Source organism: Achroia grisella, unplaced genomic scaffold (genome assembly GCF_030625045.1).
Source record: "Achroia grisella isolate CSIRO2021 unplaced genomic scaffold, CSIRO_AGI_Agris_v1 utg558, whole genome shotgun sequence".
Classification (NCBI taxonomy): Eukaryota; Metazoa; Arthropoda; class Insecta; order Lepidoptera; family Pyralidae; genus Achroia; species Achroia grisella.
The window spans coordinates 939,325-958,968 of record NW_026712938.1 but is presented as its reverse complement, the minus strand read 5'-3'; the positions used below and the strand labels follow the sequence as shown (position 1 = coordinate 958,968).

The 19,644-nt window shown below is 33.3% G+C and overlaps 3 protein-coding genes across 3 annotated transcripts in view; 2 read left to right on the top strand and 1 right to left on the bottom strand.

Annotated features, from left to right (window-relative positions):
- LOC131848471 (sodium-coupled monocarboxylate transporter 1) overlaps nucleotides 1-8,601 on the bottom strand; it is a 36,468-nt gene extending 27,867 nt beyond the window's left edge. Inside the window, exon 1 of the mRNA XM_059198348.1 lies at nucleotides 8,536-8,601. Within this exon, the coding sequence (XP_059054331.1) occupies nucleotides 8,536-8,580 (45 nt within the window). The 5' untranslated portion in view covers nucleotides 8,581-8,601. The remainder of the gene's footprint in view (nucleotides 1-8,535) is intronic.
- On the top strand, nucleotides 1,998-4,954 carry LOC131848465 (uncharacterized). The gene is made up of 3 exons (XM_059198340.1): nucleotides 1,998-2,035; nucleotides 2,277-2,726; nucleotides 4,238-4,954. The coding sequence occupies exons 1-3, from the start codon at nucleotides 2,021-2,023 to the stop codon at nucleotides 4,343-4,345; spliced, it is 573 nt and encodes a 190-aa protein (XP_059054323.1). The 5' UTR covers nucleotides 1,998-2,020; the 3' UTR covers nucleotides 4,346-4,954.
- Nucleotides 8,602-8,958: 357 nt separating the features above from the next.
- Nucleotides 8,959-19,615, top strand: LOC131848472 (uncharacterized). Its single transcript, XM_059198349.1, has 5 exons — nucleotides 8,959-9,081; nucleotides 9,499-9,726; nucleotides 13,655-13,787; nucleotides 13,976-14,136; nucleotides 18,857-19,615. Exons 1-5 carry the CDS (start codon nucleotides 8,980-8,982, stop codon nucleotides 19,073-19,075), a joined length of 843 nt encoding a protein of 280 aa, XP_059054332.1. The 5' UTR covers nucleotides 8,959-8,979; the 3' UTR covers nucleotides 19,076-19,615.
- Nucleotides 19,616-19,644: the final 29 nt, after the last annotated feature.

The window sequence follows — 19,644 nt, the reverse complement described above, 5'->3', positions numbered from 1 at the left end:
GTATTCTGCGGTGTTGTTGCTAAACACTTAGATATCAGAAGAAAGGACTGAGCTTGTCTTATACCGACGCACCTAACCGACCAGAAATTAACATTTGAACTCGCAAGCCCCGTCTCCTTTCTGCGTACATAGGTACTGAGATATATACCGTTCTCCGCTTCACTTAGGTACCTAGTGAATTCAACATTTCACCTTTAGGATGCGACTTGATCGAGTCGATTGGAACGCGATCTTTCATCACACCTGGCTAGTTTTTCTATTACGCTATCCCCACAATTGTATACTATTAGGTACACTGCTAAGCTATCATATTCAATTTGTTTGAGGAATTTACCACTAACTGTATACATATATTTTATACTACTTCTTGGAAATAATAATAAAAAAATATAAAAAAGATTGAATATATGTTTAGGTATTCAATTAATTATGTGTATACATCTAAATGATGATAACTTTCATGAAGGATAGAGCATCAATGGTTACCAATTTTTTACAAATTTCAGCAGAATTTGTTGTTTGTCGTTTGCCATTCCAATTACATAAAAAAAAGATACGTTTTTCTAGTTTACAATGGCGGGAAAAAACAGAGCACCCTGAGATTTGTTAGTTAGCATTATAGGTATTTCGTACAAAAAACGTAGAGATTATTATTATTATTTATATTTTTTTCATGAGTTTTGTGTTCATTTCGTGTATATTCGACAATTTTTATTTCTTTTTCAATAGATCTTTTACTGCTTATTTCATCATTATATTAATAGGTTAAGCAAAAACTTTGTATCAATTTTTTCGTAAATTCCACGGATGGAGGAGTATGAAAATTCGCACACTTAGAGTTTATATAGAGAAATATATGTATATATGTATATTAATAATGATCAAACTTATAATTTAATTTAATTATAAGTTTTAATATTATTACTTATTCCGGAATAAGTCATTTTACGTTTGATACATTATACCTATTCTTCTTGATATGGTGTGTGAAAAGTTACGAACTGAAAAAATCTGTGTCATTTAAAACTACGCCTGCCTGTGTATAATAAAAAAAAACTGTAGAATCAACGTACATTATACAAGTATCAAATGCATACTGATATTATAAATACGAACGTGTGTCTGTATGTTTGTTTACTATCCTTACACAACAAAACACCTGAATGAGTCTTTTTAAAATTATATTTGATTATTGATTCCATTACACGAATATCTTTTTGCTATATTTTGTTTTAAAGAAAGCAGGCGAACACGCACCTAACTGCTAATTCGAATAATAATGTACTAAAGTTTTTTTTTAATTAGGGTTCTTCAATTTTATAAACATGAGTTAAATATTAGTATTAATAATATAATTAATAAAATGCAGACAAAGCAAGTAATCAATACTATAACGTACTTATGACATCGAAGCGAAATCGAGACAAATTAACCTACTACAACACTAATTCTTATTCATTGAACCTGTGATCTAGGAATCGCGTTTTTCTTTATGAGGGTATTTAAAATAAGTTGGACTGTACGGAATCACCTTTCCAGAACTATTCCTTCCCACAAAACACTCGAGACGGTGCCTGGACCCTTTTCGACGTTGTACCAACATACATTAAAAAATATTTACTTCCATATGGTTAGAGAATAAGAATTAATTGCATATTTCAATAGTTTCATAATTGTTGTTTTTAACTATTTGGTTATTGAAAATAAATGTTATGACCCAAAATATAAGATTGGATTTCTAGGGAAAATAAATTTTGAATATTATGGAAGGAAATTGTTAATTATAGTGTAAAATGTCGAAAGTAATTTGCTGCCCTCGAGCATCAATGCAGCGTGATCGCTCCGCGGTCGTCACTAGGAGGAGGGCAGCGCGTGAGCCCCATCGCATTGCGCAAGCCATGTGAACCATCGAAAGTGCCCCCTCCCCCGGATATGGAGCGTGCATCTCTTATAAACACAGGTGGTACCTGATCGCTGGACACTATACACTATCTAAAGTCGCTTCCAATACGTGCCCAGGATGTGTGATAAAACGGTAGGTTTCTGTGATGTTCAAGCATTCAGCAGTGATGTGAAAAGTAGTTGATCTAGTGACCTGGTGACATCGAGTCGCAGTGCATTTGTATACTATATCGAAGGATTATTCGGGCTAGTGGGCTGAAGTGTATATATGAATAACACTCGTGCACGTATCATCCACGTTGGGTTTTCATTGTAGGTAAAAAAATCGTTATTTGTTTCTGTGTGTTCGATTAAGAGGAAGTTTGTGTGTGCAGGTGCTGAGATCTTTGGTGTTGGTGGCGGCTATGGCTTGCGTAGTCGCACGGCCAGAGCCTCCGACTTCCTACGGCGCGCCTTCTCAATCTTACAGCGCTCCCTCATCTTCATATGGCGCTCCAGCTCCTCAATATGGACCACCCCAGCAGCCGATAGTCCATAAGCATGTATACGTCCACGTGCCACCCCCAGATAATGAATATCCAGCGGCTCGTAAACCTATACATGTGCCTCCTCCACAGAAACACTACAAGATTGTGTTCATTAAGGCGCCCACACCACCTACGCCAACTGCCCCTGTTATTCCATTGCAGCCTCAAAACGAAGAGAAGACCCTTGTCTACGTTTTGGTGAAGAAACCAGAGGAACAACCAGAAATTGTGATCCCGACACCGGCTCCTACTCAACCCGCTAAACCTGAAGTTTACTTCATCAGATACAAAACACAGGTAAAGAAATATTTATTTAACAATTCTAGAATTACTTGTGTAATGACATACTACAGACATACATTTACTGTACCTGTATTATGTAATAAGACAAAAACAAATACCTACCTAATTGAATATTCTTTGAAGAGATATCTTCATAACAAAACATTTTCGCTATTCTATAGTAACAAACACAATAATAAAAAAAAATTACATGTCCACCACAGAATATACATAATGTAGATTCTGTGGTCGTTGATTAGGGCAGTAATAATATTAATTTTTAATTACAACAATCATAACAAATTAAACTTATATTTTTTACCACTAATGACATAAAAAATTGAAATGATAAATCTAATATTAAATATGTTGTATGGCTTGTCTAACACAATTAATCTCTGAAACATGCATATAGTTTACACAACATACCTATTTGTGTACGGCATACTGCCAGCTAATTATATATATTTTTTAAGATATCATATAATTTTATTTTTCAAAGATACAACTATTACAATACAGGTACATTTCTCAAAATTATTTGCAAAGAATAAATATTATCTTAGTAGCAAACTGTTAAATAACTTATTCATGACCAATAATATTGTGAGACTTACATTTATTATTTTTTTATTAGATCACATAATCCATGATTTTTAAATTATTAGTACAGTATAATAAAATACAAATAATATTTAAGGGCTCCCAAATTAAAAACTAAAAAATATATAGTTAATAATTTACCTATTAACAGTACCTACATGGAGTAGTAATACTAATCTATAATGTTACTAGTAATCTATAATATTATAAAAAATAATTCCTCTGTGTATGTATCATACATGTCCCTATATGTTGTAAGTGTATTTAACAGCAGATAAATTTATAAGTAACCCTGCTACTGCTCTATCAAATTCGGAATTAACTACCAAAGAACCGACCGATTAACTGATTGATAGCTTTAATTTTAAATCTTAAAGCTATGAGTTAGTATGAGCACTTTTCGTTACGGAGGAATATTTTTAATAACCTGTTAGATTTAGAGATAACACGAGGATGTGTCCCTACTTATTTTGAGAAAGTGTGGCCTAAATCATTTCCTTGAGTAATCAAGGAAGTATTATTTACGTGCCCTGATGTGCTCGGTGTACTATCATCATTATATTGACGCAATAGAGGATACTACTGTAGTCACAAATTATACTACACGATGTAACGCAACGTACTGCTAAAAGCAACATTTTCCGTCATTAGCTCCAGACGTATACAGACCTAATGTTTTGTATTGTTCTCTGGGAATCTAACTGTAGATCTTCTACTATCTGAAGATTCTAATGTCATGTACCTATTTAATGTATGCGTGTTATATTGTAATTTTATCGTTAAAGTGGAAGTTCATCGAGCATAATTTGTAGATGTTATATTTTGTATAAAATATTGTTATATTTAATTTTCCAGTTCTGTGAGATAGCTATGTGGTATACTCGAAAACAGTATATCTATTTTTTTATTAAATATGTTTTTAGAAACAAGAGGGATATCCAGCTGCTGCACCCCCATCAGGAGAGTATGGTGCTCCCGCATCGGCTCCTTCTTCCGAATACGGTGCTCCATCTGGCGGAAGCTCATACTAAAATGGACTTTTTGACATAATTTCGTGATCCTTTCCTCTTAAATATCTACCAAAAAATTGTAGATTTTTACTAAGTCTAAGCATAATTACAATATTATTCGCTGTAAATATAATATTTGATTGCCTCAGTATTAGGGTCGTCGTTCATTTTACTATCGGTGATGATTACATAATATACGCAATTATAATCAACTACTCATAAAATGGTCATAATAGGTGTAAACTTTACTACGTTTTGCGCTATTACTTTCACTGGCGGTAGATACATCTATATGTATTAGATAGTCCCTAGCCGAAAAAGATTTATGAGATAGAAGAGTAAGTACAAATTTAGTGCTTTGTTTGATTGGTTTGGATTTACTATAAGATTAATGAGTAACTTTATGAATGCATATTCGTATTTTAATATTCGCACAATTTAACAACAAGCATAGAATTTGATATTCTATCCGTATTTTTTTCAATGTGAGATAGAATTACCTAGTGTCCTGTGAAAACATAATATAATACCTTCCTAAATTCATTCTACTGGTGCTCAATGGATAGATATTAAAGAGTGCGAAAGGGTGCGGTGACCGCTGGCATTGTGATAATATGCACTGTGCTGCAATGTTAAATTTTATCTTGCATCAAATTGATGTCTTTGTTTGTAAATATATTATTTTATACAATAAAATGTTTTATAATAAACTTTAATTTTCATTTCTATAAATGATCAAATTAGTATCTACTTAAATACCCACTATAGTTTAAATTTTCTTATATATGTACCTATGTTTTATTCTTTGTCATTTGTTGATCTTTGTAATTGTTGACCTAAAACTGCATCACTGCTAAATTTGCGTAATTTAGCAGTGATGCAGTTTTAGGTAGAAGATTAATATCGTTATAAACTCTTTAGTATCGGGTTTAATTGTAGTATTGTGCTATACACTGATGTGTATAAAATGTGATCATGATGATTCTACGAGCTAGGCTTACCTTTTTGACCTACTAGTAGGTCAAAAAGCAATTTGTGTTTATTTTAGTGTAGAGGGATAACTTATTGATTTTAACAAATCAATAACTTTAAAAGCTCACGATAGTCTCTTCGACATATAAACTGCGATATAGTCGATGGTCTTTTCTTATACTGTTTATATTTTATTACATAAGGCGTATATACACAGGAGTTATGTTATTTATTTATCCATTTTCAGAACACGCTCATGTTGTTCATTTTCTAATCGCACATATCTGTAACATAATATATTCTATAAGTATCACACTCCTTATATCTTTAAACAAATGAAAATATTTCCATATTATTTGCGTAGGTGAATTAGTAATAAGAACTTATATAAAAAAAATAACGTTGTATTTCATACAAATTGACACATTTTATGTTTTTTCTCTATGTCTTTATAGACATAGGTATCAGAACCAATTTTAAAAATTCATAAAAATGGAGAATTATAAATATTTACTTTGTATTTGTTTTACGTTATTGGAATGGCAACAAGTAAACATTTTAGAAAGTGCCAAACATTGCCTAAATACACGAATAGCAGTACGGATTATTAAGTGATGTCCGTGGAATATATCATGAATATACAAACTCTACTTCTTACTTCTAAATTCTGAAGTAGGTATGTCAGTTCATGTCCTGTTTAGTTAGGTGGAAAAATTTTGTATTTGAGATTTACTTATTAGTTTTAGTCTTTTGTGAAAGAAAATTTAAATGGATGTTTTTCAGCGCGTTACGAAAGGCGTTAACCAGTGGTTACCAGACCTTGATTAGTGACGCGCTAAAAGCGAAAACATGTGAATCATGCTCAAAATGCTAATTTAAGTTACAAAAAGAACATTCTTTGTCGCAGAGTTATTACACAATGTAGTTTTTAAAGTTTACTAGAAATAAACATTCGGTGGTAAGAAATTACATAAAATATTTGCTGTAGATATTGATCAACTAAAGATGTTAAAATCACTAACTTAAGTTTAAAAACCTCTAAATATTAAATATCTTCATATTAACTAATATGAAGATATTTAATATTTAGAGGTATTGACGAAATACTGTCCTAGGTTTAACGTTAGCAATTATACTTCTTTTCAATTTGACTATATATACGATATTGAAGTATCGCTTTTGAAGATTCGAACGATACTTCAATATCGAATTTTGTCCACTAAGTCAGTAAACAAAGCGTTATAGGATTATTATGTCGTCATAGTAGTCTAAAGAATTGACAGACATAACTCACATCAAAGTAATTTTTCTGCGTAGGTATATAAGAATTTACAAAAGCACTAACATAATCGTACATACAATCAAATAAATTAAACTGTAGAATTCTATTAAAATATACTTTATTCGTTACAGAAAGATGTCATTAGATACAATCTACAAATAATAATTGGCTAATTGTAAGTAAAACCTACACACAAATGAAGTCATACTTGATTGTACTCGATTGTAATTAGTCGAAACAATGTACAACCCAGACGACGATAGTTAGAGACCTGGAATCTTTGACGAATGAGAGAAATGACTTCCCTAGCGTCTGTTTCACTTGTTATTATAATGTATACTTCATTTTCATTACTTTTGTTTCTAGTATATCTACGTGGCATAGTTTTATCCATAGTATATAATATATTATCTTATCTGTACCCGGGTGCAAGGGAATCATCTGTACTCTCTATGAGAGAAACTTTTTAGCTATAATGGTTAAATTCTTAATGTAAGCAAATTAGAATAAAGCAATCATTACTCTCCCCCCCTTCATTTTTCTTTCATATAGATGATAATAAAATGCTGCACTAACGGTTTACGCTGGCAGGGCACCAGTGTAAGACGATAAGATGAGCATGAGGTCAGGTTAGTTAGCCCATCGTGAGAAATTCACCATGAATTTATCCCGATGGTTATCATGGGGATTCACGTGGAAATCAATCAGACACTGATCTACTTAGTTTGCTAGTAACAGGGCTATTAGTTCACATTACTAACAATCCCCTTCCCCCAGTACCTGTGATTTCGTCTACTTTTTAGAGATAAAAAATAGCCTATGTTCATCATTATGATGCCTAAGTTCATATCAAATTGCATTAAGATTCATTTAGTCGTGAAAAGGTAAACATGCTATATATGTATGTATATATGCATAACCTCAAAAGATTTTGGAAGTTTAAAAAATAAGCATCTATTTATTACACAATTCAAGAAAATTGAATGTGACGGCTAGCCTTCAAGTATCCGAATAGTTACCGCAGTTGAACTGATGTAATTCTAATAAACGCTACCACAATAGCACAACCTATCTCACGGTACTATTACAACTGAGCTATTCAGCATTTTCACTTTTACGAGTGTACCTATCTAACTGTAATTATAGTAATTTTACTATGAACGAGTACAGCGTTGACCGCGTACCGCATATTATTAGTAGATACCCACTACATGTGTTATGTGATCGCTTCCGCAAGTCAAGGTTAGGTAACGAAATAAAATAGGTCCCTCTACATATAGACTACTGATTGGGAACTCCATACTGTAAAAGACGTTACCATTGTTTTAAAATTATGGCCAATTAGATTATGAAATTGTAGTGTCTGTGCAACTATTGTTAAAATTGTTGCGCATAAGTATTCCTGCTGAATGCAAAATTAGTTATCAAATGTAGTTTTCTAGTAACAAACTCTGCACTGCTTTAAGGCTGAGGACTTATCAGTACATTAGTGTAAATTAATGACAGGATATGGAGGCATGACATTTCAGTCCTCCAGAAAAGCAACAAGTAAGGTCACATACATGTCCTGAACTAGTGTTGAGATGTCCGTACTTTTAACTACACGATAATGGCTATATGGTAAGTAAAAAATAAATTAACACTGACTTAATTGATATTGTTACGGCTTTATAATGAAATAATCTATTAAAAAATTTTCGAGCTACATATACTATCAAACCAGAATATCGTTATAAATATAAAAATAGTTATAATTATAAATATACAAATTCAAATTCAAAAATCATTTATTCATGTAGGACATTTTAGCCGCTTACGAACGTCAAATTTTTACATTATAATTTTATTTTATTCCCTAACTTCGTACAGGATTAGTAGTTAGATAGGAAGGCAAAATTGAATGCGAGTAAAAACTTTTGGTCAGTGCAAAGGAACGTACGGGTAGGTGGTACCATACCTGCGTATTTGAAATAAATAGATGTTTCAAGTTACATAAACACATCGCTATTAACTTATTATTAGACAAGATTGGTAGGTAATGCCATTTCTTATATTATTACATCACAAATTGCCTTCTCAGTTAATGACGATGATAGAATTTTGGATATCTAATTGATGTGGAACATCCTATTTACGTGAGACTGAAAGTTACAAATAACTCAGATAAGATGTTAAACATTTCAACTTGATTAATAAGAATCGAGTAGTTGACGAAGAATAGAGACCATTCTAGAATGCTTTCAACTTCTCAATAAACAAAGTTCATCGTACGCCTGCACAGTCTATTTTGGTCCTGTATATGAGCGGAATGGGACGTTCCTGTAGTTTCTGGTAATATTGCACTAAGACAGACGTATATGAAAATATATAATAATAAAAATATTGGGTAAACAGATATATAATGTCTTTGAAAGTCGAAACTGAAACAAATATCAATAGCGAACCGTGTGTGGCTGCTTGGAATAATAAATTATACGTGGGTACGGATGATGGCTCCATAAAAGTAAGTTACAAAATATTGTACTTGTAGATATGGTAATATCTGTAAAAAGTTATTTATGTTATTGCAAATTTTATCTATGTCTGTGAACTCATAACTATGATGCTAATTACTCCTATATAATAGCCATAATATATTACTGTAATTGAAATAGTGAACAAAGTGCCAACCAGCGCCTATACACATGAATAGCACTACTGATATGTAGGCATATGACGGCAATGGAGTTTCCTCCGGAATGGCAACATATACCTATCTATGTTATGCCTCCGTCTTACTTTTCATACTGCAACACAGCTTCGAAGCAAACTTCTTAGCTGTAAAATTGTGTAAGGCAGATGTAATACCGTAGATGACTTTATTATCATAGGTACTCGTAGCTATTTACAAATCCATATCTTTCTATGATTATTGATGTAGTCGTTCAACGCCGACTTAACTCCGGCTGCCTCGTGGACGGCGCACACTGTACAACCTTTTGCATTAGCTGCTCATAATGACAATGTGTATTCCTCATCTAACGATGGTGGAATACGAGTGTGGTCTGCAGATGGAGAGAAAATTATTGAACTGCGGACTGCTGATGCCGACGTAGGTGTATTACACGTCTTCGACGAAGGTGTTTACGCGGGAGATGAAAGTGGTAATGTGAGTAACAAATCTTGATATTAATAATAACAGAATAATTATTTTTTATTAATATTAGCTATTAATAGGGAGTTAATACTAAGATGCCTACAATCTAGTTGAGTGGAAGCGTGTTACACTGAGTCGGGAGTTCATATGTACCTAATGTGTGAAAATTTAAGTTTCTATAAAATAATATGTTAGATAGGCATTCTATTTTATACATATTTTTTTTTATAGGATTGTTTGGGCTATTGTCAGATGTGTAGCACCTGTAGCACTATAATAGATCTATTGTGCTCCTACATAGATCTATTGTGCTCGCCCTTTTCAGAGTTCGCTACCTAGACCCGTCAGGGACAAGAATTGAAGGATATTCTTAGGAGCGATCGTTTTTATCTCCTCGGGAAAGAGTGTAAACTTTCCAAAGGAGATATTTCGTTTATGCATGAGTGGCCTACAGCCATATAGGATGTGAAGCGCCGTTTCCTCTTCAGTTTGGCAGAATCTGCAGATACTTGTCGTGCATAGGCCTAGTTTGGCCATGTGCTTGTTTAATTTGCAGTGTCCTGTGAGGGTCCTAGTCATCATGCATATGTTGTTTTTACTCAATAGCAGTAATCTATTGGAGTATTTGGTCGAGAAGCCCGATATTACGTCTTTTGAATGTGTTAATCCTGGCATTTCTTGCCAGTGATTCAGTGCTTCTCGTTTGGTTATTAATTTGAGATGTCCCAGTTTTAGGCAACGAGGCACACCACAGAAGGGTTCGGGGCCCAGTTGGACGGTTTTTGCCCCTAACTTTGCCAGATGGTCGGCATTCTCATTGCCTTCAATATTTGAATGCCCGGGGACCCATCTCAGTATAATATTATTTCTGCTTCCTACTTCATTTAGTAGCAGGATACAGTTTCTAATAAGTTTAGAACGGATTTCGTGCGAGTTAAGTGCTAGTAGAGCAGCTTGACTATCCGAATAAATGTATATGTTCTGATTGATGTAGTTGAGGCTTAGGATTACTTCCAGACATCTAATTAAGGCGTAAGTCTCTGCCTGAAAGAGAGTATTTTCCTAAGCCTATATAGTTGCAGATTTTGGGTTTTACACCGTATATTCCACATCCTACATCATCTCCTATTTTGGACCCGTCTGTAAACCAGACTAGGTCATGCTCTGAGTGAGTCGGTGTATGGTTATTTTGCCATTCGTCTCTTCCAGATATTTCGATTTTGTAATATTGAACAAAGTTACACTCTGGTGCCATGTTGTCTTCAGGCATTCCCAGAATAGGATCACTCATTATCGAGTCTTGTATAGTTTTTATGGCCAGGGAATGCCAAGATATCCTCCTTTGGGAACTTATTTTGAGCATATTGGCTTTCGCCTTTTCCTGTATAAATAAAGGAAGGGGCGTCAAGTCCAATAATGCGTCTAGAGCTGCTCCCGGCGTGGTGCTCATGGCTCCTGTAATAATCAGACAAGCAATTCTCTGTAGGCTGTTTAGCTTGGTGGCAGCTGTGGATTGGAGGATTTTCCGCCACCAGATTACGCAGGGATAGGTGGTAAGCGGTCTCACCACTGCTGTGTAAAGCCATAGGGCAATTTTGGGGTTAATTCCCCATCTGGGCCCCGCTACCCGTCGGCTTATTCCTAGGGATGTTTTCGCCTTTTGAGTTATGTTGTCTATGTGTGTGTTCCATGTCAGTTTTTGGTCGAAGGTTACGCCCAGGTACTTGACTTCTTTGGAGCACTCTAATATTCTTCCATTTACTTTAGGCATGACAAGTTTTTCAAGTTTCTTCCTTTTTGTAAACGGAACAATTACTGTTTTATCAGGATTTACTGATAATTCATTTTCCTTACACCATTTAACTATGATGTTTAGTGCTCTTTGAATGCGGTCTGATATTGTTGTTGCACAGAACCCTCTGACCATGACTACTAAATCGTCTGCGTAGCCTTGTACCTCAAATTGGTTTTTGGTCATAACATCTAAGAGCTGGTCTACCGTTAGTAGCCACAGCAGTGGCGATAAAACGCCTCCTTGAGGGCATCCTTTGGTAGGTCGGATTTCTAACGTACTGTTATGAAGAGTAGTTTTAATGGTTCGATTTGAGAGCATTGCTTTGATCCATTGAGTGGTGGTTTCATCCACTTATTACACATAAAGTGCCACCTAATTATCTTCATTACGATTATACGATACAGTATCAGTTATATATTCCATGTATGATGATTGTTTCTATAGGTTAGGTCTGAATGTGTTTTAGATTAAGTAATATCAGTATTTACGCATAATACAAGCTCTGGTTAGTTTGGAACTAGAAGGTGCTGTGTGAATTGTTCGGGATTGTTATTATTTATTATTAGACATTTTATTACTAATCATACTGTGACCAATATATATATGTATATATATATATATGTCGTAGCAGATGCAGTTCACGTAGCCTTTTAAATATAGTTATGTGTTAGATACTCTGACGTCACTTGCGTTATTCTCGACCAACATGGTCAAGAATATCTCAATTGTTAACTCGTAGGTTATTATAATGAAACAAACTTAATATAAGCACGTTTGAATAGTTACTGTATTTGTGATTCTACCACTCATTCGGAACGCAGATTCATCACAAGAAAAATGAGCAAGAAACTTGTCTGTTGCTCTTTTAATTAACTATTATTATTATTTCTAAGCAGACATGACTTACAAAGTCATGTAAGCCAGGTACAAAACCTGGCTCCACGGTGACTCAGTCACTCCGTAACTGTGTAACTCTGTAAGATGGTAACTCAGTAACTGACCACCCCAACCGTGTTCGAGTACAAGAAGAGGCGCTAGTGTGCTGACCAATCAGAGCGAATGCTCATGTACTCGCTCACAGTTTAACAACTCTTTATGATTATAGATTTCGTATTACCTAATTGCTTGAGAATTATAACAAGCTGAGCTAGTTATAATTCTCTAAAATACTATTAAGAATGATAGTTATTAAATTACATGTTTTTGTTATTATAATTAGGGTTTATGTTAACGATGTTGTCAGTCAATTGACTGCCCCAATTTCTGTAATAAATTATGGCAGACAATTGAGTGCCTTAATTTCTGTTTATAAAATCAGTAAATTATTCGAGTAATAGAAACTATACAGTGTTAATTATGCGGCTTTGATTCACCCTTAATCGACATTTGAAAGTAACCACGATTTAACAGAATAGCTTTAAAACAATTCTAGCACTGGTAAATACATCGTGTTATCAAGTTATCAATTAAGCGCCTAGTTAATTGATAACTTGATCGAATTATAATTAATTAGTTATTATTCGATCAAAAATTATTAATCATAATAGTTTCTATAAATATTAATTCTACAATTACATTTCACAGTAATAGCAAACATTATAATTATAATTAAAACTCTCATTTTCAAAGATCTTGTGACAGTACAATTCCCGAATCATGTCAGCGCCGATATATATAGGTTGATAATTTAAATCACCCAAATATCGAGTATCACCTGCACATCTGTAACAGCAATCTCATGATAATACTCAGAATATCACTAATTACCTACATCTGTACATATAAATAAAATTGAGAGTGCCTGTTTGTAATATTGAAATAACCGTTTTTTACTACATGCATATGAAATAAATACGGTACATCCACCAGAACAAAATTTTTTTAAATTGTTGTCTGTCTGTCTGTTCCGGCTAATCTCTGAAATGGCTGGGCCGATTTTGAAGGAACTTTTTTTGGCAAGTAGCTAATGTAATAAGTAGTAACTTAGGCTACTTTTATTTTAGAATTATTATTTTATTTTAGAAAAATGAAGTATAATTCCACGCGGACGAAGTCGCGGGTACAGCTAGTCTGTAATAAAATTAAACAATACTTGGATTTAACTCAGTACTTCTAATATGAATTCAATTGTTTTTCAATTTTTAGGTTATAGTATTCAAAAATAACGACGAAATAGCTCGATACAATGTATTAGAAGAGGTAAAAGACTTATGGTATAGTTCGCCGTTCCTATTCACTGTACGAGATCTTGATGTTACAGTGACAGAAATCCAACCGGGTAAGTGACTTGTAACTTTACAACCGACTTCAAATAGAAGCACGTTGTAATTTGGCTTTTTTGTTTCTTAAGTAATTATAATTAATGGATTGATAGAATTGTCTCTTTGTCAAAAATACCTAAGGATACATCAACAATGTAAAAGTATATGTTTATGGGATATAATATTAACTTAGTTTATTTTTCAGGTGAATCAAAGACTCGCTTTATTACTCGTCACACTATGGAAGGAACCGCGCCTTTACGTGTAGCAGGGTCACGTCTCTTAGTAATGGCTAGAGGTGCCAATGTTTTACGATTGTATGATGCTACTGCAGAGGCTAGATTTAAACAATTACATGAAGTGAAGGTAAGTAGTCAGGTTTTTTAGGACGTCGGAATAATTGTAAATACATACCATTATCTATCCGTACTTAATTTATTGTCATTACTTTACGAGTCATTTATCGAGTAAATTTGTTAAATATCACCTTTGGCCAAGTTACTTAGGAGTTCTACTAATTTAATCAACCTAGAAATCTGGCAAAAGTACCTTCCGCAACATCTAAGCCTTGTAGACAGCACAATCTTTTCATGAACGAAATGTCTCGACACTTCTTCAATTTTGAACCCGGAACCGTTCATTATCAGAAAGGTCGACTATGCACCGATGATACATATTCTATGGCGATAACGCAGTCCGAGGTACATTTCTCTTAATTCGGATAATTATAATGGCAGCCGTATAAAGTTACGTCTGTACCTCTTATTACACAAATACACCCGGGCCCTCTTCCCTACTGGGCACGCTGGGCACGTGCCCGCGATGGCTTGGGACCCCATATTCTAGTATATTCCCTACTCCATTACCAAACAATAACCGATAGCTACTCTTGCCGGAAAATCAGTCTTAACAAATGCTTACTGAATATGGTATATTTGTTCGTTTCTGTTAATTTTTTTATAAATGTCTAGCAAGAACTTGTACCCCTCACCACATAACGAGTTTTTAAAAAGTTTGTTTTGTAGGTAGGGTAAGTTGTTATATATAACATTTTATCTATTCATTATATATAATCTACTTGTAACTATAAAGAAATAAAAATAAACCTAAAACTTTGCACATCTACATTCTTTGTCTATTCTATTATTAGTATGGTCACAGATAACATAATATTACATACAGATACCCCATCCCATACAAGAAAATGGTTCCTTCCTAACTCGGGCTATTCTTCGGGCTATTTTATTTCGCCGCCGTAGCCGCTAGATGTCTCTAGATCTGAAGCAGTTCGCATTACTAGTGACAAAGCACGAAAATAGATGGCAGTCAATTCAGTCTACATGACATCTGTTTTGCAAAGATAGGTATACAATAGATATGCAGGTAACTGTATCGTGTACCTCATTAGGGACGATTCAAGATTCAATGTAAATGTGTAGGTATAATATCGTTAGTCGACACTCTGCAGATATGGCTTATGTGCCAATGTATATATTATGTTATAGTTTATTCTACATTCCATGCCTATTTTTTTCTCTCGACGAAGATATGTTGTAACGCGTCTGCGCTATACGTATAGCCTGATTTTGATACGTTTATACTCGTACGTATCAAAATCGGGCTATATGATTTTTTATTTCAATCGTTATGTGTAAGAGACTGATTTTAGCTATAATTAATTTACTGGTATATACCTCATGTATTCTACGATGTACCCCTCTTTTACCTAATGAGAATTCCGCTATATCTTATATATAAATTTTGTATCACAGTGTTAGTTGCCATATTTCTCCCACATTTTGATGAAATTTGATATGTATACTTGCCAGGTCTGAAGTAGGGTTGTTATCTAATTTTTTATACCCCAAGTCATAGGGGTGGCCTACCCCGAAAAAATATTTTTTTGTATTATGGACAATTTTTTATTTATTTATAATGTTACATTGAAAATACATACACGCCTAAATTTTGTGAAAGACGGGTGGTCTTTCACCAACCCCTATTTTTAATAGCGATATTCTTACAAATATTATAAATGCTAAAGTAACTCAGTCTGTCTGTTTGTCTCGCTTTCACGCCAAAACTACTGAACTGATTTAATTGAAATTTGGTAGACAGATAATGTAGACCCTGAGAAAGGCTACTTTTTAATGCGAAAAAGTATTGAAAGGCGAAATGAAAGGCTATATGAGGATATCGTAATTTTTAAAGTCAGATCTTGTAAGATTAAGTGAACAGGGTCGGTCTAGGTTTTTCATTATTAGAAATGTGTAACGGGGTAACACGTTATTTAGTGCGAAATTGTGTATATTACAATAAAATTTAACGAGAAAATATTATAATGATGTCACTGGGACACTCATTGCCTTACTACTATATCGTCCGTTAGTCGCGAACTTTCTGGAAACACGAGAGGCGTAGATTAGTATAGTCGGTCGGCGTAGATGAGTAGATGAGGTAGACGAGTCTCACGGCGCCGCAGCGTAAGTACTTACTATACATACGTAGTATACATATAGGTGTTACAAATGTTTTTATTACGAGTAATATTACTCTGTTATCTAAGCAAGTAATGTGTGCTTATTTTGAACTTGATAACATTCTGAATTACTCGTATATCTTTCAATATCTTTAGCGGTATAAACCAGGTTATGTACTACTACTAGTATTGTTAGTGAGGGATAAAGTTGATGAACAAAAATAAAACAATATTCGTATTAAAAATATATTCATCTAATATTTTTGGCATTATTTTTAAGTTTCTTCCAAATACAAGGGGTCTGACATGGGGTGTTATGTACCTACATTAAAAAATACTTTTTGAAATGTATGAAATGTATGTACCTACATTAAAAGATAATTTTTGAAATGTATGAAAGAAATGTATGTACCTACATTAAAAGATAATTTTTGACATGTATGAAATGTATGAAAGAAATGTATGTACCTACATTAAAATATAATTTTTGAAATGTATGAAAGTAATGTATGTACCTACATTAAAAGATAATTTTTGACATGTATGAAATGTATGTACCTACATTAAAATATAATTTTTGAAATGTATGAGATGTATGAAAGAAATGTATGTACCTACATAAAAAGTTCATTTTTGAAATGTATGAAATGTATGAAAGAAATGTATGTACCTACATTAAAATATAATTTTTGAAATGTATGAGATGTATGAAAAAAATGTATGTACCTACATAAAAAGTTCATTTTTGAAATGTATGAAAGAAATGTATGTACCTACATTAAAAGATAATTTTTGACATGTATGAAATGTATGAAAGAAATGTATGTACCTACATTAAAAGATAATTTTTGACATGTATGAAATGTATGAAAGAAATGTATGTACCTACATTAAAATATAATTTTTGAAATATATGCACCGTGCAATAACAATACACGTTAAACATCATACCACAGAGTCATACGCAAGTTAAAAACAAACTGCTATGATATTAATGAGAAAGGAAAATCAACTTTATGGTATTCGAGTTAGGGTCGATTTGTCTCTTTTTTTTAAATACTATTTTAATCTTACCAGTTGCCAGTATTCGAAGACAGCTACGATTCGTACTCGATATTTTAAATTATTATGTAATCGATTTTTCAGTACAAATTTAAATAACCAACGACACTAATAATGTACTACTATATTCCGTTCTTTGAAACGGAACACTGCTATAATACAAAATAATGAAAATTTACTGTTCACAACGACTCATTAAAAGCATCATCGAATAATGCGCTGTAATAAAATCCTGTTATCGATTATTCCAAAAAATCGATAATACAAGTATTGATTTTTAATATGACAACACTTCATACATAAGTATTATTGGAAATAGTATTACTTGCTTGTTCGGCTATTTTTAATTTACTTAAAAAAATTTTATATGTTTAATTTACAATAAATATAAAAAAGACATTTAATTAGGCCGATACAAATGACGACAATGCCATCTATGAAAGCATTTTGAAAACATTGAGCCCCATATTAGCATTGATTAAAGTGTAATTAAGTACTGGAAAATAACAAAATGAGTAAATATATGAAAATTACTTTTCTAAACGCATTATTTCATTTTAACATGTATATATAACTTTTTAAAAATTGATTAAACATTTTTGAAAACACAGTTTTGTTTTTTAAAACGTTTGCAAAACTATGAAGAATTCCATCGATACCAATCACGCCATCTATATGCAACTTTTAGCAATAATAATGGCTACTTCCTCATTGAGTGCCACTAGTATGGTCATAGTATGTGTATGTACATACTATGGGCACTGACACTGGCACATTAAAATAAGGGGAGGGGGGGCAGTGTCAGCGCTCTTTAGAGATGAAACGGATAGCAGTTTGGCCGGATACCGGATATTCGGCCAACTATGTGACCGAATAGCCAGATATCCGCCCGGAACTTAGCTAACTAATAATTTCATTTTCTTTCTATAACAGTCATTTACTATTGAATGATTAAAAATTTAAAACTTAAACTAATTTTATTCCTTAAGACTAACTAATAAAGCAAATAATTACTTTAAAAAAAATTTTTTTTACCCAGATTTTTTAGTAGTTTTCCGAAATTCGGCCGGATAAGCCGAATACCCCATAATTACCGGATATCCGTTTCATCTCTAGTGCCCTTATACAGTACCTACACCACACTTGCCTGCTAACACGACGACCACAACCACAATTCCTGGTGAATTTTATTATCTCCATTTGGTGACCTGCTAGCGTACTTCATTATTCTACCACTCTCACCATAACCCATTTTACTTCTTAGTACGCTGTGTAGCTTTATCACATTGCGACTGGTGACCCTTTTCTACTTGAAAGGAGCTTTTCATACCAATTATCACTAGACAAATAATGCGCAATTAGTGCTTTTAGCTTAAGTTTTTTATTCGCTGAATAAAGTTAATACTAATCAAGGTATAATTTATCTTTTTTACTAATTTACTTTATTTAGATATAATAAAAATTACAAATAATAGTAAACAATTAATGTAATAATAAGTATAATATAGTAAAACAAAAATCTTTTCCGTTCTTTTTCTACGGCAGGTTAGCGACATGATAGTAACAAGCTTATCTGTACACGGCGAGTATGCTTTTACCGGTGGGTGGGATGGGTATATCCGCCGTTGGAAAATAGCTGGTGATCAGTTAGAACCAGCCGGAGAGCTCTATCTGGATGTTTGCATAAACGCTATTGTTGGCACAGGCAATTGTGCATATGCAGTTTTAACGGGAGGAAGAATAGTTTGTGTGAAAGCAGTTTAACCCATCATGATGAATAGGACGCGTGGAGGCTGACACCGTTTTTTATGTATTATTAGTCGGAACAAATAGATGGACAGACAGACAAAAATTGTAAAAAATGTTATTTTAGTGTATGTACCGTATTTATATTCATATGCATGTAGTAAAAAACGGTTATTTTAATATTACAAACAGATACTCCAATTTAATTTATATGTACTGATGATTATAGATAACTGGAATAAACAAGTAGTCGCTTATTATAAGTGATAACCATCGTCGTGAACAACACAACTGACTTTACATTATTATGTGATGCATGTGGACTCATGGTGTTCCTCATGCATTGTCATTCCGCAGGACTAAGGTGTTATGCCTCTGTAATACAAATTCACTGCCATATCTCGTTCTACAACAGAAACACATATTAATCATGGTACAAAATAAGCTCTTTGAATATGTGGATTACAGATGAGACAGGAATAGGCTCTGTACAAAGCATACCTTGGTCAAAGATATATTAATTAGGATCTACCATAATTAACACTATCTATACTAGTATACAGGCTAACATTATATCTATCGTAGGT